Source organism: Chiroxiphia lanceolata, chromosome 6, assembly GCF_009829145.1.
Source record: "Chiroxiphia lanceolata isolate bChiLan1 chromosome 6, bChiLan1.pri, whole genome shotgun sequence".
Taxonomy (NCBI): domain Eukaryota; kingdom Metazoa; phylum Chordata; class Aves; order Passeriformes; family Pipridae; genus Chiroxiphia; species Chiroxiphia lanceolata.
The window spans coordinates 26,535,741-26,554,310 of record NC_045642.1 but is presented as its reverse complement, the minus strand read 5'-3'; the positions used below and the strand labels follow the sequence as shown (position 1 = coordinate 26,554,310).

Here is an 18,570-nt window from a genome sequence, read left to right as displayed (position 1 = left end):
CGTGTGGTGTTCTCAATGCATTCAAATGTTTTGTATCAGAAATTGATTTTAAATTCCTTCTCTCTGAGAAAGGGTTGATTTTTAAAGGCCTATTTCACTGGTCAGAAATGTCGAGTTTTGCCCTGTGGTTTTCAAAAGGGTTTGTCCAAACATCTACATCTTGTGTCAAGGGTATGCTGCTATTTCTTAATTGTCTGTGTTAGTGTGACATGTAATTTTATTTAGTATTTTATTCTCTAAGCAAGGTCTCAGGTGCTCAGAGTTGGTTGCTGAGAGGGGAGTGATCTGTTAGGCTGGTTTACTTGCCATCACACTACTCAGAACCAAAGATAATGATTTTTGCTATTACTCTCCTTTACATCTCCACTGATTTCACTGTCCAGAACTGTCACCTGTCAGAGCATCAACACCTGGTATCTGTTCTCCGACACTACATTTTTCCTAAAGTCTGTTGTAATCCCAGCTAGTGTAATTTGCTGGCTGAGGAGTTTATCCTGCATGGGATAACATGGAGGGCCTGCGTTCATGTGAAGACCCACTGACTTCAGCACATATACAAGTAGCTAACTCAAGACATGGGCTTAAAAGACTAATACAAAATTATGATTGTCTAAGATACCTTTTCTGCCTGAGGTAATATTTAATTTAACCAAATAGTTGTACTTAATTCATTCATATGATCTTGAAATTTTCCGTCCCTCTTTTCTACCATCCTCCCATCTCTCTCCTCTATTCTACAAACTGTTACAGGAAGAAAACCAAATAATTTTGGTGGGAAACGCCAGTACCCACATGAGATTAGTATGGATGAGCGTCTTCTGAAACCTCTGGAAGAGCCCTCCCTCTCAGGTACATGATTCAGTAGTGAAAACCTGTCTCTTGGTTATAAAAGATGGTTCCCTTCCTATCTCCTGTGTGTGATCTGCCTGCCCTGTAGCAATAGGGCAACTACATCCATGCCAAAGATGTGGAGATCATGTCAGGTAGTCTCTGTTTCACTATGGGGAAGCAGTTTGCTGGAGCCCAACTCACCAGTCCTTAAATAGAAGGTTTTCTTTAAAGAAAAGCAGAATCTCTTTAAGTAAAAGCAGAAGCTGCATGACTCAAATTCAGAGTGGATGAAAGGCAGCTCAGGAATAAAAGGTGTAGACTAGTACAGAAAGCTAGGAATAGAGATTTACTTGGATTTGGAGAGCAGTGAAGCTGAACAAAGTGAGTACAGAATAGCAGTGTAAAGATGAAAATCCAGGGAGGCCAAAAAGTAGGGATCAGGAAACTGACTCTATAGAAAAATTGGATGAAAAACTAGGAGAACGGGGGACACTGGGGACTCGTTTACTGCTAGTAGTAAAGATTACCACTCTGGAAGACAGATAACAACTGTCTGGGTGAGAAGAGTGGTCCAAAGGAAGGGCTGAGGGAGAGAGGTTGTCCTTGAGGATGTTTTGCAGCTAGCAAGTACAAGTGTGTGACTATACCAGCTCCTGAAGGCTGTGTCCTCCTGGAATGTGACAATCTGTACTGCTGTCAGTTCCCTTTAGCTCAAGGGACAGACATTTCTGTAATGTAGCTAACATTTGTACCACACTGATCCATCCACATGTTCACAGGACGACATCTGTTGGTAATAGTTTTGTTTGTCTTTTCCTTTAAACAAGATTTGAATTTTCTTTTAAAGATTTGTGATTTTTACCTCTATTTTAATTATTCAGCTCTTTGACAGTTCTACTTTTGACTCTGGCTTTGTTGTATGTGCTGCATCACGCAATTTTTAGATACGTTATTGAAAAGTTTTATTCTTAGGCCCCATTTACTGGACAAGGTGGACATGTTTGGATCTTGGACAAGGGCTGTGAAATGAAGGAGGTAGTTATCTGCTGCACTATTGTAGAAACAAAAGAACAATGCTTAATGGGAAAAATTGCTTGGAGGAGAAGGGCCCCTACTGAAAATAACAAGAGGTTGTTGTTGCTGCCATGGGCTTCTTGTGCAAGCCTGAGACGAGTCACTTAATACTTTCACCATGTTGCATAGATGGTCACTAGTCATAATGGCAGATGTTTTCAACCCTTCTTTCTTTGTACATGCTTTAGTTCTCATCTGGAAAGCCTAATATCTCCTTGTTTCATACTGGCACTGAGAAGAGAAATTTGATCATGTCTGCGAGACACTTGGATAAACCCCTTCACAGAAGTCTTGTCCCTCTCACCTTCTTACCTCCTCCCTACCTCTCCCAAAAAATAAAAAAAATGATGGGGTTTATCTCCAGTCCATGATTTATTAAATACTGTGCAGGAAATAAGGTGAGATGGAGAAAAAGCAAACAGTGACTATACACAGAGCAGTAGTTGTCCTATGACTAGAACGAAGTGAGTAAGTACTCTGTGATCTTATAGTTAAGAGTGAAATTTTAGTGCATTGTATTATGAGGGAGCTGCATTAAGTTGAATAGATAAATGCAACTTTAGTATGTACTAATTTGCAAACCTTGGCAGTGTTGGGTTAACAGCTGGACTCAATGATCTTAGAAGTCTTTCCCAACCTAAGCAATTCTATGATTGTGTATCTGAGAAATACAGGGAAGCTCACATCTGCCCCAACTCTTGCTGTTTTGGTTACAGGAGACACAACTGTTGTTCTCTGGTGGTTCTCAACATGTGGTGCCAGTGGTCCACACGGGCCAACTCAAGCTCAGTGCGACAGTACCTATAAGAACAGCAGTGTGACAGTGACTGTGGAGAAGGAGGGCAGGCTCCGGGGAGTGCAAGTCTGGAGAGTGCCAGCCACAAACCGATACAGGTGAATATCAGCATGTTCTGGAGAGGCAGCCACATTTAACCACTTTTTGTGCGTGGAGTTTCAGCAACCATAAGTGTGGGACCATCTGTCTGTACTGAGTGGGAACAAAGAAATAGGAGTGGCAGCTATAAAGATCTGTGTTCTGAGTTACTATGAAGTATGGAAGGGTGGAGTGGTGACTTAGAAGAGGTCAGAACAGGAGTGAGAATGGGCATGCAGCCAAGTAGAAGTGCTGCCATCATTTTAGTCCAGAAGTCTTCGACTCTTAGATTGGGCTGTAACCAGCTCATGTTATTTGCTCCTGAAGTCTCTGCTTCCAGTAGTTGAGTGTAGGGTTAGTCTGGGTCTACCTGGATCTCAGACAAAGAAAAGTCATGAGCTGCTACAGGAGGGGAGCCTGCTCTGGAGCAATGCCAGTTTGGAAATGAAGGCTGGGGAGACCTTGCAGATGGAGTTACTTTGGGGATGAGAAGAGTGAGAGTTGTTTCTTGAACTACTTACTTTTTCTTGCAGGATTTCTGCCTATGGAGCAGCTGGAGGCAAGGGAGCCAAAAATCACAATAAGAGGTCCCACGGGGTCTTCATCTCAGCCACCTTCCACCTGGAGAAAGATGAACTGCTGTACATCTTAGTGGGGCAGCAGGGAGAGGACGCTTGTCCTGGGGTGAGGGCCACCAAGCATGTGTGGGCAGAGACCTTGCAGATTTGATTCAGTGGGTGGCTTGGGGTTTGGTGATAAAAGATAGAAATTCCAGAATCCATCAATGAAATCCAGTTGAGAGACTGGAGAGAACCAATAAAGCAAGTTAGAAAGAATTTCAAAAATATAAAGAACTCTGAAAAGAAAAACAATCCCAAAATCCACAAACAAACATGAAGCCCGCAGGAACTTTGCTCTAAGCTCCTGGTCTTTGAAATAAGTTCCTCATCAGCTTTCTTGTGTTTATTTTAAGCAGAAAGCTAGTAGGTGAAAGTGGTGTGCTCCCTCTATTGTTTTTCCACAGCCTAGGTTTCTTTCTGTGTGCCAGGATTTCAGACAATTTATTATTATTTGTGGAAGCAACCAGCAGTCTTATGGCTGCACTGTGTTAAATACTCTCTAGGCTTAGAAACTAAGGTCTGAATTCAAAGCCTATCAAAACCAGTGAGAATGTTTCCACTAACTACAGTGCCCCCTGGATTAGGTATTTGTAATGACAAAAAAACACTTATGAGAAGTGGGCATGAATACTTATATATGTGTGTTCTAATGCTAGACCAAATGAATTGAAAATCCTTTTGTCACATAGCCTCAAAAAATGCCTCTTTTCAGCATGAATTCTTTGATATTGCCTTTTTCTAGAAATGTGATCAGTTAACCCCTGCCCAGGAACAAAATTGTTTTCTCCTTTCCCCACAGACTGAGGTGTTTTGAGATGCATAAACTATTCTTGTAGGCATTCAAAATTACTGTTTACCTTGCCCAGAACATATGATGTCTTACCCAGATGCTGCAACAGATTCTAAAACCACCTTTTCTTCACTTTATAGAGTACAATAATTGCATCTATCTAATGTATCCACTACTGGAAAAAGTTTCAGTTTATTTTTCCCACTTCCAAAACCTAACTTCCTTTGACTTTGGAAATGCTAATGATTCTGTATATTGGGTACCTAATGCTTGTTTTCCTTTCTCTGAAGAAGTTCTGCAGCTCCAAACCTTGATTCTCTCTCCTCAGATTTACCCCAGTTGCTTTTCCCTCCTCTCATCTAACCTCATCCTCTCTCGTTCTCTTACTTGAATTGCTCCACCAATTAAGAAAGGTCATGAACCACCACCACCAGAATTGAGAAAGAGCTCTCCCTCTGTCAGTTTTCAATCAATCTCAGTCTCAATCTTGGGATGAGATGCAATTGGCAGAAACTGGAACATATGATGTTCCACCTGAACATGATGAAGAGCTGCTTTTCTGTGAGGATGACTGAGAACTGTAACAGGTTTCCCAGAGAGGTTGTGGAGTCTTCTTGTCTGAAGATATTCAAAAGTGGTCTGGAAACAATCCTGAATTATATGTTCTGAGGAAGTCTGCTTGAGCAAGGAGGTTGGACTAGATGACCTCTGGTGGTCCCTTCCAACCTTACCCATTCAACCGTTCTACAATTCCACATGAATGAGAGCACACAGGAAGTAAAACTGGTGCCATGCAGGAATAGCAAACTGGGTCTTCAAGTTATTCTTCCAAGACATGTCAGTAGATCATTCTTAACTATGTGCAGGTCACCTCTATGTGCTTTATATGTTTATAACATTGAGAAGTACCTAAAAAATACAGCAGTAAGAACGTTCTGAGAGCTAATCCATAATGCAAAACATTTTAATGCTTTTGGTTATAAGAAGTTCTAAATACGTGAAATATGAATTATGTGATATCAATAATGAGTTATCACTATTACTATATTTTCACTTGCACGTATAATGTGAGTTTAAAAATCAAGATAACAGACAGACCTACCCCTCAGCTGTCAGTCCTTGTCTCAGAATTCACTTTCCACAAAGATAATCTACATAGTGCTTTATATATGTCTTATATGTTATTATACTGAAATATACAGACAACTCTCGTGAGTTGGACTTTGCTGATATTTGAGTACATCTCTCATCTCCTTTCAGAGCAATCCTGAAACCCAGAAGATCTGCTTAGGGGAGTCATCTCTCATTGAAGAAGATTACAGAAAAAAAAAGGATCTGAGGGAGTGGGCTGGAGGAGGTGGGGGTGGAGGAGGAGCAACCTACATCTTTAGAGTAAGTATTTCTTCTTTACATCCTGTCTGAGTAGTGTCTAGCAGAGCAACTAGCTCTCACTGTCAATCCTGTCATATGATAACCAGTTCTTTAAAAAAACGTGATGAAAAAGGAGTCTCCCTCTCCTGTCTCTATCTCTCCCCTCACCTTCTGTCTCTGTTTTTTGTCTTTTTAATTATTTATCTCTTTCCATATCATTGATCATATTTGTCACTGTCACTAAGCTAGTTGAACTGGTTTCTCAGTTCTTAACAGTTCAGATCTGGGAATTACACCAGGACCCCACTTTAATACAGGCAGCAGTCCTAAAACAAATGAATCCTAAAATCTTGGTGTTCAGTTAAACAGCTACTTTTGTATACAGGAACATGATGTAAAATATTTTCGTAATGATTCCATGAAACAATCAGTAGCATTGCCCTGGCCTTGGTCCACTCTTCTTTGGGATTCTTTCATGCTCTTTGATGAGTTTATGTGAGTTCACCTATCCAAGGGATGTGAAGTTTTTCTGATGTTTGATGGGGGGTTTTCCAGCAGAAGGATGGGATTTTCGAACCTTTGCTCATCGCAGCAGGAGGAGGAGGAAAAGCCTACCTGAAGGCTCAAGACAGCTCCCTGGATGATGTACCCCTGGAGCAATTTGAGAACAGCACTGCAGTACCTGGAGTCAGTGGAAGGACTGGGGCATCAGGTGAGATGCTAAAACCACACAAGGTCTGAATTAGGTGGCTGAATACATACATTGTCCTGTGGGCATGAAGTGAAGGGCTTCTCTTTTGATCTTCTGGAATTTTTCTGTGGCAGTAGTTGTTACAAATATACTGAGTTGTCTGTAAGGGATGTTTTTTATATGGTGTGTCACCAGATAAAAGAGAATTCATAAGAAAGGTGATGAGTGCTCCAGTAGAGGCTATTCCATAGGAGGACTCTTCTATGAACTGACCCAGTGAAAATGATGTTTTAGAGATGAAACCCATTCCTTCACACTGTAACAATGGCCTTGGAAGACTTTTTCCCTGTTACTCCCCTGAAACCCTATCTCGTGGTTTAGGAATGGTACTTCCCAATTTAGTAATCTCACTGAGACTCTCGAAACCACATGCCACTTGCTCCCTGCAGTGGGATGGAGAGAATTGGAGGCACAAAAGGTGAAAATCACATCTTGAGATAAGAACAGATTACTAGAAATAGCAATGAGATAAGAAATTAAACAGTAACAATTAAACAACAATATTAATAACAAAGTGTACAAGATAGGCAAATGATTCATATGTGATTGCTCCGAACCAGTTTTACCTGACCACTCCCTCCAGCTCAGAACTGGCATTACCCCATGCTGCCTCCACCACACTTACTCGACTGGTGTACCCCAACCACACTCCTCCCCGACCCCTCCCCCCCCGCCGGCAATGATATGAGGTGGTATAGAATAACCTTTGGGTCCTAGACATGCCCCCTACTGGCTATTGCAAAAATTAACCCTGTCCTGGCCGAAATCAGGATACTCTAATGACAAGAATTATATTATGGGAATTATACCAGAAACGGAAGCTTATTTATAATCTTGTGTTGGCTGTGCCTAGAATCCATACCTAAGATAAATTCAGCGGTTGTCCATCTCCTGCTGCAATAGCCTCACAGAGGGGACACTAGAATGAGATGAAGAAATCCAGTTTATTTTTATTTCCCTGGGAAACTCAGCATCTCACATGGCTGAAAGTCCTAACCAGTTGTCCTGAAGGGTAGTGATGGGCTCCTTATTTCTTTAATGCCACTAGAAATGGGTGCTAAGGTGTTGGGTGCTAAGGTGTTGGCTTATGCAGCACTTACTGCAGGTTGTGCATTAGATTTCCACTTGGTTATTACCCATGGCAGCAAGGAGCTTGTCTGTATATTCTCTTAAACTTAAAGAAAATGTTATCTTGAATGTAGATACTTAAGGAATTAATACGGGCTAATCTCTATCTTTCTACAGAGTTCCTCTGCATGTGCTTCCCTTACCTATTCTTGTTTTATTTTCTCACTGTCTGAAGGTGGAGGTGGTGGCTGGCAAGATGAGAGTCTTCTTCCTCAGGCTGGGAAGTCCCTTCTGGAAGGTGGAGAGGGAGGTCAAGCTTGTCCCCAAGCACTAGACAAGCTCCAGTGGGCCACCTCTGGTGGTTTTGGTGGGGGAGGAGGAGCCTGTACTTCTGGAGGAGGAGGCGGAGGGTACAGAGGTAGGTCTGCTGGAGGAATTAGTCATGATATCTAATTTTGTACCCTTCAGAGCACCTGCAGTTAAGGGCTAGCACTCAGTGCAGAGGGACACTGCTGCAGAAGGTGACTCACAGATACTTTAAGCTGAACAGTATGAAATTCACCCTACTCTCCAGTATCTCCCTATACCTGGGGAAATCAAGGTTATAGAAGTATTCCTATGTGATTTAGTATTTGGAAGGTGTGGTGAATCACCCCTTCATCCATTCCCAAGTTATCCGTGTTCCATTTCTTTTTTTCTGTTCAAAACAAATACATTTTTACCTTGCTGAACTGAGAAACCTAAATTAGATAAAGTCACTTCATTAACCTTGGTACTGGCTGGGTCAAGTGAGTGTTTGTCCATCAACGGTATTACCCATACTAATATTATTGGAAGATTGCAGAGTGACCCCAGGTGATAAGTGCCAGGAATGAATGCAACACTTCAGAGACATCACATTTTTTGCAGCATGCAGTACTGATCAGCTAGCCATACTCTTCTCTCCTCAGGAGGGCATGCCTCTGATAAGGATGATATTACAGCTGGTGGGCAGGATGGCATCTCTTTTGTGAACCCCATTGGAGAGATCTTCTTGCATCCCTTGGCAGGTACAGTATACTTCTTATTCCCTTTATTTCTTTCCTCCTTTTCCCTTCTTCCTCTCTATTTCCCCTTTCCTGCTCCTTCTCCTGTCTTTGCTTTTTGTTAATTTCATTAAAGCTTATTTCATTCTGCAGGTAAGATCTTTAGCTGTGGTAATTTCTTTAAATATTTCCACAGTACTCTGGGACCATTTTTCTACTCAATCTCTAAACCAGGAGAGACCCAGTCATCAGGTTCAACTGTACATCCTCAGTCCCTGACTTTTGCAGGTCAATTAACTTCAAGGCACCTCTGTTTGCTTAAGGAATCCAGTATCTTCTTCTCTACTGGCCCCTATCAGACTTCTGACATGTCCACACTGTGTTGGACTATCAGATCTGCTGCAGAGAAGGAGAGGAGTTTTAGATACCTGCTGGGGTTTGTTTTGTTGGGTTATTTTACCTTACTGGAACAAGAGAGGAAAAACTGAACTAAGCTCACCTGTTGTGTCTGATTCCTTGTTCAGCCATGGAGAGTCACGGTGAGGTGGAGGTTCAGATCTATCTTAACTGCAGCCACTGCCACTCAGACAACTGTAAGCGGGACCCTGACACCAACCTGCCAGTCTGCCAGTGTGAGATGGGGGCTGTGCTAGCCAATGACAATGTCACCTGCACTGGTAAGTTGTGAAATATTAGCTTCATTGGATAACATTTGTATTCTTTATATCACCTCTCCTTCTGGCTTTTTGGATGTTCAGTTCCCAAAGTTACAGCTATTGGCTCCAGTGGACATGGTGTTGTGAGAAATGTCAGCCCAAGTGTATGACTGAAAATTCCTTATGACCTTTCCTTACATGCTGAGCTGGATCTCTGTCACCATCTCCAACATTTAGGTTTGGATTAAGTAGAATGTAAAATATCTGTAAAGAGACATGGTGTAAATTTCCTAAATGGGCTTTGTGTATCAGCTATTTAAGTGTAAATACCTGTCCAGGATAACATACCACCTACTGCTGAGGTTTTTAAGCCACAGATTACCTCCTTCCACAGCAGTTTCCCACTGTGCCTGTCAGCTGATGCCTTGTACTCACTGTTATTTTCTGACACAGTCTCTTGGAGCTCCAAAGCATCAAGACTGTAGAGAGTTTCAACTTGTGAACAGTGATGTTACTCATTTATAGAAAACTGAAGAATGGATAAGAAATGTGTTTTATCAGTTAGTTTTCTACCTTCACAATAATTTTAAAACTATTTTAAAACTATTTAAAACTATTTAGATTTTTTTTCAACCTCCAGCGTTGTAGAGGGATTTGCTGTAATTTTTATTGGTCATGGTCTGACCATGACCTCTGTACTGTTTTCTGAAATGCAAGTAACCTTCAGAGGGATGCATTACAGCAGCTCTGGTTGCTTTCTGATTAATGCACCTTTTTTTTATTATTATTTTTTCTAGTGCCCCAGGGTCCTATCCCAGAGGGACACCTGTCTCTTCCCCTCCTCCTAGCTGTGGTGTCTGTGATTGTGGTGCTTGGAATGATCCTCACTTGCGGCAGCCTATCTATCAGTAAGAAACACTTCCCTTCTTATCATCTTTTGACTTGCTTTTCCCAGTTAAATTAGACAAAAGGAAACTAACTACTCAACCACATACCACTGCTTTTAATGCTTGGAGCCAAAATGTTGTCATCCCCAAGTGGATCAGAGGACAGGGAAAAAGAAGAGATAGAAAACATCACCCCCTGCAGTTAGGCACAAGCATAGTCTCAAGGGGTAAGGACTGCTCTTCCCTGGTGTTTGCCACAGAAAAAATAAAGAGCTTGGAAAACCTTCTTAGTAGCTGTTTCTTTACCAGGCAGTGCTATACAGGATGAAGTCACAATCTGCAATTAAACATATAATTCATTCAGGGAGATGGTTTGATTTTGGGGACTCAATGTCAGCAAGACATCTTATGGAGCACTCTTTCCTCAGCCAAAGTACAAAGAAGTGTAGGAAACCTAAGTTGCTCCCAGGTGCCTGCAGGAATGACTGTTTCCATATCCAGTATTAAATCACTACAAAACATGAAGAAGAGAGTGATACTGACAAGCTAAAGATGCTTCTTGAGCATTTATAATTATGGGGTTTGTTTCTTTCTATTCTGTGTGGCCAGCATTATCTTTTCTGTCCAGGGATTGATGTTGTTTGTGCATTTTTATTTGTCTCCGCGCCTGCAGTTTATTACCTTAAGAAGCAGCAGCTGGATGGAGCCAGAGCACGACTGCAGAGTCCAGAATATAAACTGAGCAAAATCCGTACATCTGCCATCATGACGGATTACAACCCCAACTACTGCTTCGCAGGGAAGGCTGCCACTCTAAGCGAGCTGAAGGAGATCCCACGGAAGAACATCTCTCTGCTTCGGTAAGAAAACAAGGGCCACCTGTCTGACTAACTGCAAAACACTTAGTCCAAGTCAGCCAAAATACAATCATACTTGTTATGTTCTCTATGATATTTTGATTCCATGAAGTTCTCAAGCAGAAGTATAAAATCATGAGTCTCCTGTTCCATTTTCCCATGCACAGCATATAGTATTTCACCTTTGTGTTTTTATATGATGTCCTGGATTGCACTTGCCTCCTGGCAGTAACTCCCTTCCAAATCTATAGCAGTGTTTCTTTTTCAGCATTTTCCTACCACAAGGAAATTTCCTGTCACAAGGAAATACGTGCTAGGTTGCCCTTCAACTCTATACCATCCAGATGATATTGATCAAAGTTATAAACTTTGGAAGGAAAAAATTGATTACTCTTATCTGCTATCTTACACCCTCTCCTGAAGATATCAGTCTGCAGCCACCTTATTCTGTCGTTCTCCATTTTCCTCTTATTTTGCTATTGCCATACTTGGTGATAGGGCCTAGGATTGAGCAGACTGCTTTATTTGTTCAGAACCATCAAGGATCCACCTGCACTGTTTTAGTGACAGAAAATACTGATAAGTTATTTTCAGAATCTTTGAGAGGAAAACAAAACTCTGTTGTTGATTTCATGTCTTACAGCAGATTCTATTCCTAGTCTTGGACTGGATAAAGAGAAGAGCTTGGCCAACATTGGATCTAATGGTATATAATATCTGTTCTCTCTCTTCTTTTCTTACAGGGCACTAGGACATGGTGCATTTGGTGAGGTTTATGAGGGAACTGTGGTAGGCATTGGAGGGGATCCCAACCCTCTACAAGTTGCTATCAAGGTCAGTACCACCAAATTTCTTATACAGCAGTAATGACCCATAAGAGCCATATTATCTTATTACTATTCCAGTTGAGAATTCACGTTCATCACATGCATAACAACATATGTATATGTGTAATGCAGATTTCCACGCTTTGCTGCATCCAGGAATTATCAACTTTAATTTTTAAGTTGTATGGCACTAGAACCAGCTAGAAAGTAAAGCCATCTGTCTTTTTGCTGTATGCCTAATGGCTGTAAGGTGTGATCTAAGTACGAAGAGAATCTAAAAAGGGCAATCTGTTTTGTAAGCTCCATTCCTGTTGCTCAGTAGATGTAGAATCAGTGCCCTCAGATTAGAAGTTGTGTGAATTAGTCACCTAGAGACTGCATATTATGATTAGTTAAAATAAAACAATTAATTATCTATTAACATTAATAAATACCTCTCAATATATCAACACAGAACTGTCAGTTCATCCTAGCAGTGAATCTGCCACAGCGACTTTTTTCTCACAATGATTTATAGATGTGAGTAGCCAAGAAAAAAAGAAACTTAAAGGGAACAAAAATAGTAACAAATAGATATTTTGGGACGTTGAGGACTAGAAGGGGATTTCTAAATATTGTACAAAGAAAAGAGAGCACTGGAAAATATTAGTATGAATCATTTATATGACCGCAAACAGTAAACATTTACAGTAATGCCTATATATTATTGCTTCTGCATTTCAGTGTGTTTGAGTGCTTTCTCCTAAGTTTTTCACATGATGTTATCCTATTTAAAAATTTGTGGGTTTTTTCAGTTACTTTCCTTTACACTGAGAGTAGTATTTTTCTACTCTATGTGAAACTTTCCAGTAGTCCCTTGTTATTGCATAGTGTTAAATATGCAGTTGTGAATATATACTGTGATATTATGCTAATTTCCACGTTATTAATGACAAGAGATAACAGGCTGTTTTTCTGTGAAATTACTGAGGTTTCCTCAGGATTTGTCAGTTACTCAGCCCTGAAGTTAAGGATGCTCATAACCTGCTTTTGTTATTTTATAAACCTGTGACTCAGAGAACCAAATCAACTTCTATGAATTCAGCTTAAAAATGTAGCCTTCATTAACAAAAAGAAGTTCTACTGTTATTCATCCTGTCTTTCAAAACCCTCTTAAAAAAAAAAAATGAAAGGATCATGCATTATGGCATTTTGTTATGAACTTCCCTGTGCCACTGTACGAATGTGGATGAAAACCCAGGACACTAGCAAAGAGTTGGAACTGACCAACTCAGTTTCACCATCCAGACTGGAGGAAGCACCAGAGCACAGTGGTAAACAGAAGAAGATGTCAACAGTTTGGAAAATCTTGGCAGCAATGGTCACTTGTAATCCATATATTGTTTGTGGGTCTTCCACCAATTTAATACATGATCTGCACTGTTCTGTGTAAATCAATCACTTATTTCAGACGGCAAAATGCAGCCCTGCCTCCTGTAGCCCACACTGCTGATGACAAGAGCTGTTCCCATGCCAGACACACCACACTGAGCGTCCCACCTCTCTGCGTGCAGTGTGGCCACGGGCATTACACGCAGCTGTGGCCAAACTACCCTCTAAGGTTAGAACAGTGGGCACAGTAGCATGTGCTGCTTCTACTGCTGCCTGTGCACTCAGTTCATCTGTGTCAGCGGAAGATGCTGTCCAAATCTGCTGGCAGGAGAGAAAGCTAAAAGGGCACATGACACAAATATTTAAATCAAGTGGTTGTATGTGTCATTTGACACGCAAACATGTGCTGCAATGTGGACATAAAGAAAAGGGAGAATTAATTAGCACCTGTAATTTAAAAGAGTTTTCTAGATCTGTAATTCCCCACCTAATGTCTTTCTTGATGTATACCTGAAGGTATTTTTACTTCAGAAGTGTGTATAGAGCTAAATTCACACAAAAAAATCTTGAAGTAGGTCACTAGTTTCCTATTCCAACTTTAACTACCAAATGGGTCAAATACACTTCAATAAACTCGGCAGTGAAAAGATGAGCCCCTCCTTTTAGGTTCCTGAAGTGATTCATATTACATGCTTATTCTTTTTTTTTTTTCTTTTTTTCTTTTTTTCTTTGGTGGTCACCTAAATATTCTCAATTCTTTGGTCGGATGGCCCTCGCTGTCTTTACCTCTCAACAGACCCTGCCAGAAGTCTGCTCTGAGCAAGATGAGATGGATTTCCTGATGGAAGCATTGATTATCAGGTATAGTTTAAGGTTTTTCTACTGATGGTGGGCAGGGAGAAAAAGAGTAATGCAGGTCATCATAGAATCATTTATCCACTTGCTTTGTTCAGAAATTAAATCCAGTCTTATTTTTCACCAGATGGCATTTTAGTAGCATACAAGTTACTGGTTTCAACTACTTGTTTATCTCAAAAAAGATAACTCAGGTTCTTTTGTTGCCCATCTCTTGTGGTTTAATGCCAGCAGGCAGCTTGGCCCCACACAGCAGTGGGATGGAGAAGAGAATCAGAAGGGGAAAAAAAGCTCATTGTTGAGATAAAAACAGTTTAACACATAAAGCAAAATATGTGTGTGCAAGGCAAGCAATTTTAAAGTCATTCAGTACTTCCCATGGGCAGGTAGGTGTTCAGGTATCTCCAGGAAAATGGTGTTCCATCATGTGTAAAAGCTACTTGGGAAGAAAAATGCCAAACTCCGAATGACCCTTCCCCTCCTTCCTCCTTCTTTCCCCAGCTTTCATTGCTGAGCATGATGCCATATGGTGTGGGATATCCCTTTGGTCACTTGGGGCCAGCTGTAATGGTTGTGTCCCCTCACAAGTTCTTGTTCCCCTCCAGTCTTTTCACTGAGGGGGAGGGAGATGTGTGTGTGAAAAACCTTAACGCTGTGTAAGTACTGCTCAGCAGTAGCTAAAATACCAATGTGTAATCAACACTGTTTTGATCACGAATCCAAAATAGCACCACATGAGCTACTGTGAAGAAAAGTAACTCTATCTCACCCAAAAACATTACAACAATTTAACAAAATTTCTGTTGGTTGGTCTTGTTCAGAGGAGTAAGAAGGTACAACATTTTTTACAAATATGTTCTGCATTTGAAATATTTCTCTTTTCAAAGAATCCTGTTACCGTCTTAATAAATATAATTCATGTCCCAAAGCCCTTGCTAAGCAAATTTTCAATGATGAATTGGAATGCAATAGGAAAGATAAAGATTAGAGCCACCTGTGCAGTCACTGAGGTGTTCAGCCTCTGCAAGACCAATACCAGTACTGGCTTTGTGCCAGGGAGTTACGTTTTTTAGGCTGAGGTGCTAGGGCTTAAGCTATATTATCTCTTGCAAATAAAGTTAAGAGTTTTTATAGGAGCAGATTTGGCAGCTGAAGGAGAAACTGTGAAAAGCTTTTCTCATTGTGGTTTTCAGTCAGTAGCTAAGTGTATGAGCAGCTTTTTTGCTGTTCCTATCTGCAGAACTGTTTGCCATAAGAAAGCACTTTTTGCAGTGAAGGCTTTTACCCTTTCTTTACACAAAAATAGCTGAGTGATATATTCTGAAACCTCTGCAGGGATAAGGTAGTGAATATGGCTCTGTCTGTGTAGCTTGCACAGGTGGAACAAAGTCCTTCTCTCAGTGCATCCACTTTTCTTAGATGTGTTTTGGCTTTTGATACCTTTGCAAGCTTAACAGAACCTCTATAAGGTCCCATCTGCATGACCTTCTCACAGTGAACTGTAAGATCTATAAAACCTGCCTGGAAAAGATAATAGACAGCCATTCCTACTACCATCTGTAGTTTAAGTATTCCAGTTTTGGAATTTACATTAACACGAATACATAACTTAAAACAACAGTATAGTCAAGAGTGGCTTTAAAATAGTAGTATCGTCAGGGTTCATTGTAAGTCATCAGAATTTATACATTTTGAATTTGTGCAACATGAAGTTCCTCTTGTCATTGTCTGGCCCAGCTCATATCTAGATGCTTGTTTTCTACCATTAAAGTATGAATCTCATGATATAGAGCCACTTCCTACAGTCTGCAAGAACTTTGGCAGCTGAACAGGAAGTAACATTGATGTATGTTTTTTTAAAGAGTAATTTTAATCAATTACACGGTGCCTTGATTCACTTAGTAGCACACAACTCTTTCTCTTCCCCAGTTTCCTTTCTATTTTTAGTTCCTGTATTATCCAGGTAATCACTATCTAAGGGAAGATGTTGCTGTCTAATGACTGAATCTTATTGAGCTTTTTGACAACCTCAGCTTTCTTTTGTAAAGAGCAGAAAGCCACCACATAAGCAGATGCTGCAGTAGATATGAACTGAGTCCTTCTTTGGCAGACTAAATAGAGAACTGAGTCCACCAAGCTAGATGGCACTATATTTAAAATAACCAATGCTGAATTAAAATCTCTATCAGTCAAGACATTTTTTCACAAATGCCAATAAAATTTGCGTGCTTAACTTTCCTATCCCTCTGATGTCACTCTCCTCTTTCAGTCAGTGAGTCCATTAAACTCTATCTTCACAGACAGAAGGCTCTGCTTTGCTTTTAGCTATTCATACCTTCTGTTGAAGGCTTTCTATGGGCAAAACCAGGCACAACCCTGGTCTTGGAACTGTCATAACCAGAGAGGCATTTTGATATGGCTGAAGTTCACTTGGTAATTTGTACCGTATGAGGATTTGCTTCAATACTGGTTGTCAAAGATCAAGGCACAGTGAGAGTGTGATGGATGATGGCCAGGTACTAACGCTATCTTTCCCTTCCATGTTGCTCTGCCGTTGGCTTTCAGTAAGTTCAATCACCAGAACATCGTGCAGTGCATTGGTGTCAGCCTACAGACGCTGCCTCGCTTCATCCTGCTTGAGCTCATGGCTGGAGGAGATATGAAGAGCTTTCTTCGGCAGAATCGACCCAGGATGGTGAGATAACTTCCCTGCTAGGCTTCTGGTTCACTTTAGTATGACTGGTTTTATATTTTTATGAGTTGGATAAAGGTACTGAAGTCAAGCTAGGTTGTGTGTGTGTCCCAGCTCCTACAGATTTCTGGATACCTACGTCTGTTTTGTTGAAGTAAGAAGGCATCAGTGAGACAAAATGAAAGCAAGGCCAGAACTGCAGGCTATAAGTAACTGAGGAGGAAAGAGTAAAATCCTGTCCTGCCATTCCAGAGTTCTCTGTCAACTGGTCTACAAATTAAGGGGCTTGCTTTCTTCAATGTCTGCCTGTTTTCTGTGCACTGTGATGGTACATGAGGAACTGAAGTTATAACACTAATACGTAATAATGGGAATTCATAGCACTAGGTCCTCAGCAGGTGTGCATCAGCACCCTATGGAGATGAACAAATTTATACTAGTTGAAGAGCTGAGCCTAATTTATTTGATATATCTCTGATTTCTGATCAACTGTGTAAAAATTTCTCCCCACCCTTCCTGAGAGCAATAAAGAAATTCCTAGAAAAACAGAGAAAATTTCCCTGTGGATAAATAAATGGTGGGGTGAAAATAAGCAGGGCTCCTGGAGAAACATTTGTTTATTATTCTTAGCTAGGGAAGTGCAGATGGTGAAAGGTTAGTACCAGTCCTGGAGTCCTGTGGTAAAGCATCTCTTTTTTGCATACTGCTCCTGAGGGTAATTGCTGTTCTGCAAGAACAGATATGTTGATGAATGCTGACTGTTGGTGCAGAGATGTGTGCTCGACCATCTTTGCTCTCTCTCTGAGTTCCTGTGCTAATTTCTGTTGATAGTTTATTGACTCACTCTTTATAAGTGAGTGGATTTTTTTCTCTTCCATCTTACCTTTTAAACCTGTTCGTCTTTTGATTTACCCTTTACTAGGCTATTCAGGCCAGGCCATATATCTCTCACCAACTTGCACTCATGTGCCATGCTCAAGAGAGGGGAAATTTTCTGAAAGTCTTAACTTTTCTAACACTCTGCTTTTATCTGCTTATGTTCCTCTTTGCTCAACTCATTTAACCCTCCCACCATCCTGAATGTATGTTTCTCCCTTCCCCTTTTTCTGCCCCTCTCTGTTTATCCCCTGGCTGAACTATATTCTTCTGTTCCACTATTCTGCCCTTACTATTTTTCATGTGTCTTTTTCCAGAATCGGCCATCCATGCTAACAATGCAGGACCTGCTGAACATAGCTAGGGATATTGCCTGCGGCTGTAAATATCTGGAAGAGAATCATTTCATTCACAGGTGAGGAGAAACAGTCCCTTTTGATGTATCTCAAGGTGCATGAGACTCACACAGATTTAATTTGCAGTGGATTAGACAGGACTAATCTCCAGGGGGGAGAAAGATATTTCCCCTACCAACACAGGCTTGTGCCTAGATGCCCAGGAGGGCCTCACTGGTTTTTGTTAGGAGTTAGGTTCTGCACCGTTCTTTGCACTGCTGGGGAGAAAGGAGCCTTCCGTTCAAAGTGAGCAGCTTTAAGTGTTAATTTTCAGGTGCCTGCAATGCAAAGACATTCGAGATGAGCCCTGTAGTCCACTAGATGGTAGTGTCACTCTGTGTTGGCTGTTTGATCTCCCTAACTTAAATGCTTTCCCTATCCCACCAGGACAGAACAGCCCATCATGTTTGAGGTAATGACTAGGGAAGAGTAGAACAGGGATAATAGGAGATAAAAACACAGCTCAGTGGCTGACCTGCTGTGTGGTCTTGGGAAGCCCATATTTGTCTGTTCACACTTTTTATTCCCTCTTTTGTAGAGCAAAAACCTGATGATATGGCAGGCTCCAAATAAGAATAAAATATTATAGAAGAGGTAAAAGTTATTTTAGGTATCCTTAACTCCCAGCTGGACACTGGACTCCTTTGCTTCAGACTATGAACTGTTTCAGCTCATAATGTTCCCAGGCATAGCATACAACTGAATTCCTTACTATGAACTGCATGCTGAGTTCAGTCCTTATATGTAAAG

The 18,570-nt window shown here is 41.0% G+C and overlaps 1 protein-coding gene across 1 annotated transcript in view; it reads left to right on the top strand.

Moving 5' to 3' along the window:
• Nucleotides 1-18,570, top strand: part of LTK (leukocyte receptor tyrosine kinase) — a 95,535-nt gene that overhangs the window by 68,405 nt on the left and 8,560 nt on the right. Inside the window, exons 12-25 of the mRNA XM_032692171.1 lie at nt 751-849; nt 2,622-2,799; nt 3,313-3,463; nt 5,450-5,581; nt 6,116-6,272; nt 7,615-7,797; nt 8,330-8,428; nt 8,929-9,081; nt 9,858-9,968; nt 10,621-10,807; nt 11,548-11,638; nt 13,799-13,863; nt 16,423-16,552; nt 17,743-17,840. Of these exons, the coding sequence (XP_032548062.1) occupies nt 751-849; nt 2,622-2,799; nt 3,313-3,463; nt 5,450-5,581; nt 6,116-6,272; nt 7,615-7,797; nt 8,330-8,428; nt 8,929-9,081; nt 9,858-9,968; nt 10,621-10,807; nt 11,548-11,638; nt 13,799-13,863; nt 16,423-16,552; nt 17,743-17,840 (1,834 nt within the window). The remainder of the gene's footprint in view (nt 1-750; nt 850-2,621; nt 2,800-3,312; nt 3,464-5,449; nt 5,582-6,115; nt 6,273-7,614; nt 7,798-8,329; nt 8,429-8,928; nt 9,082-9,857; nt 9,969-10,620; nt 10,808-11,547; nt 11,639-13,798; nt 13,864-16,422; nt 16,553-17,742; nt 17,841-18,570) is intronic.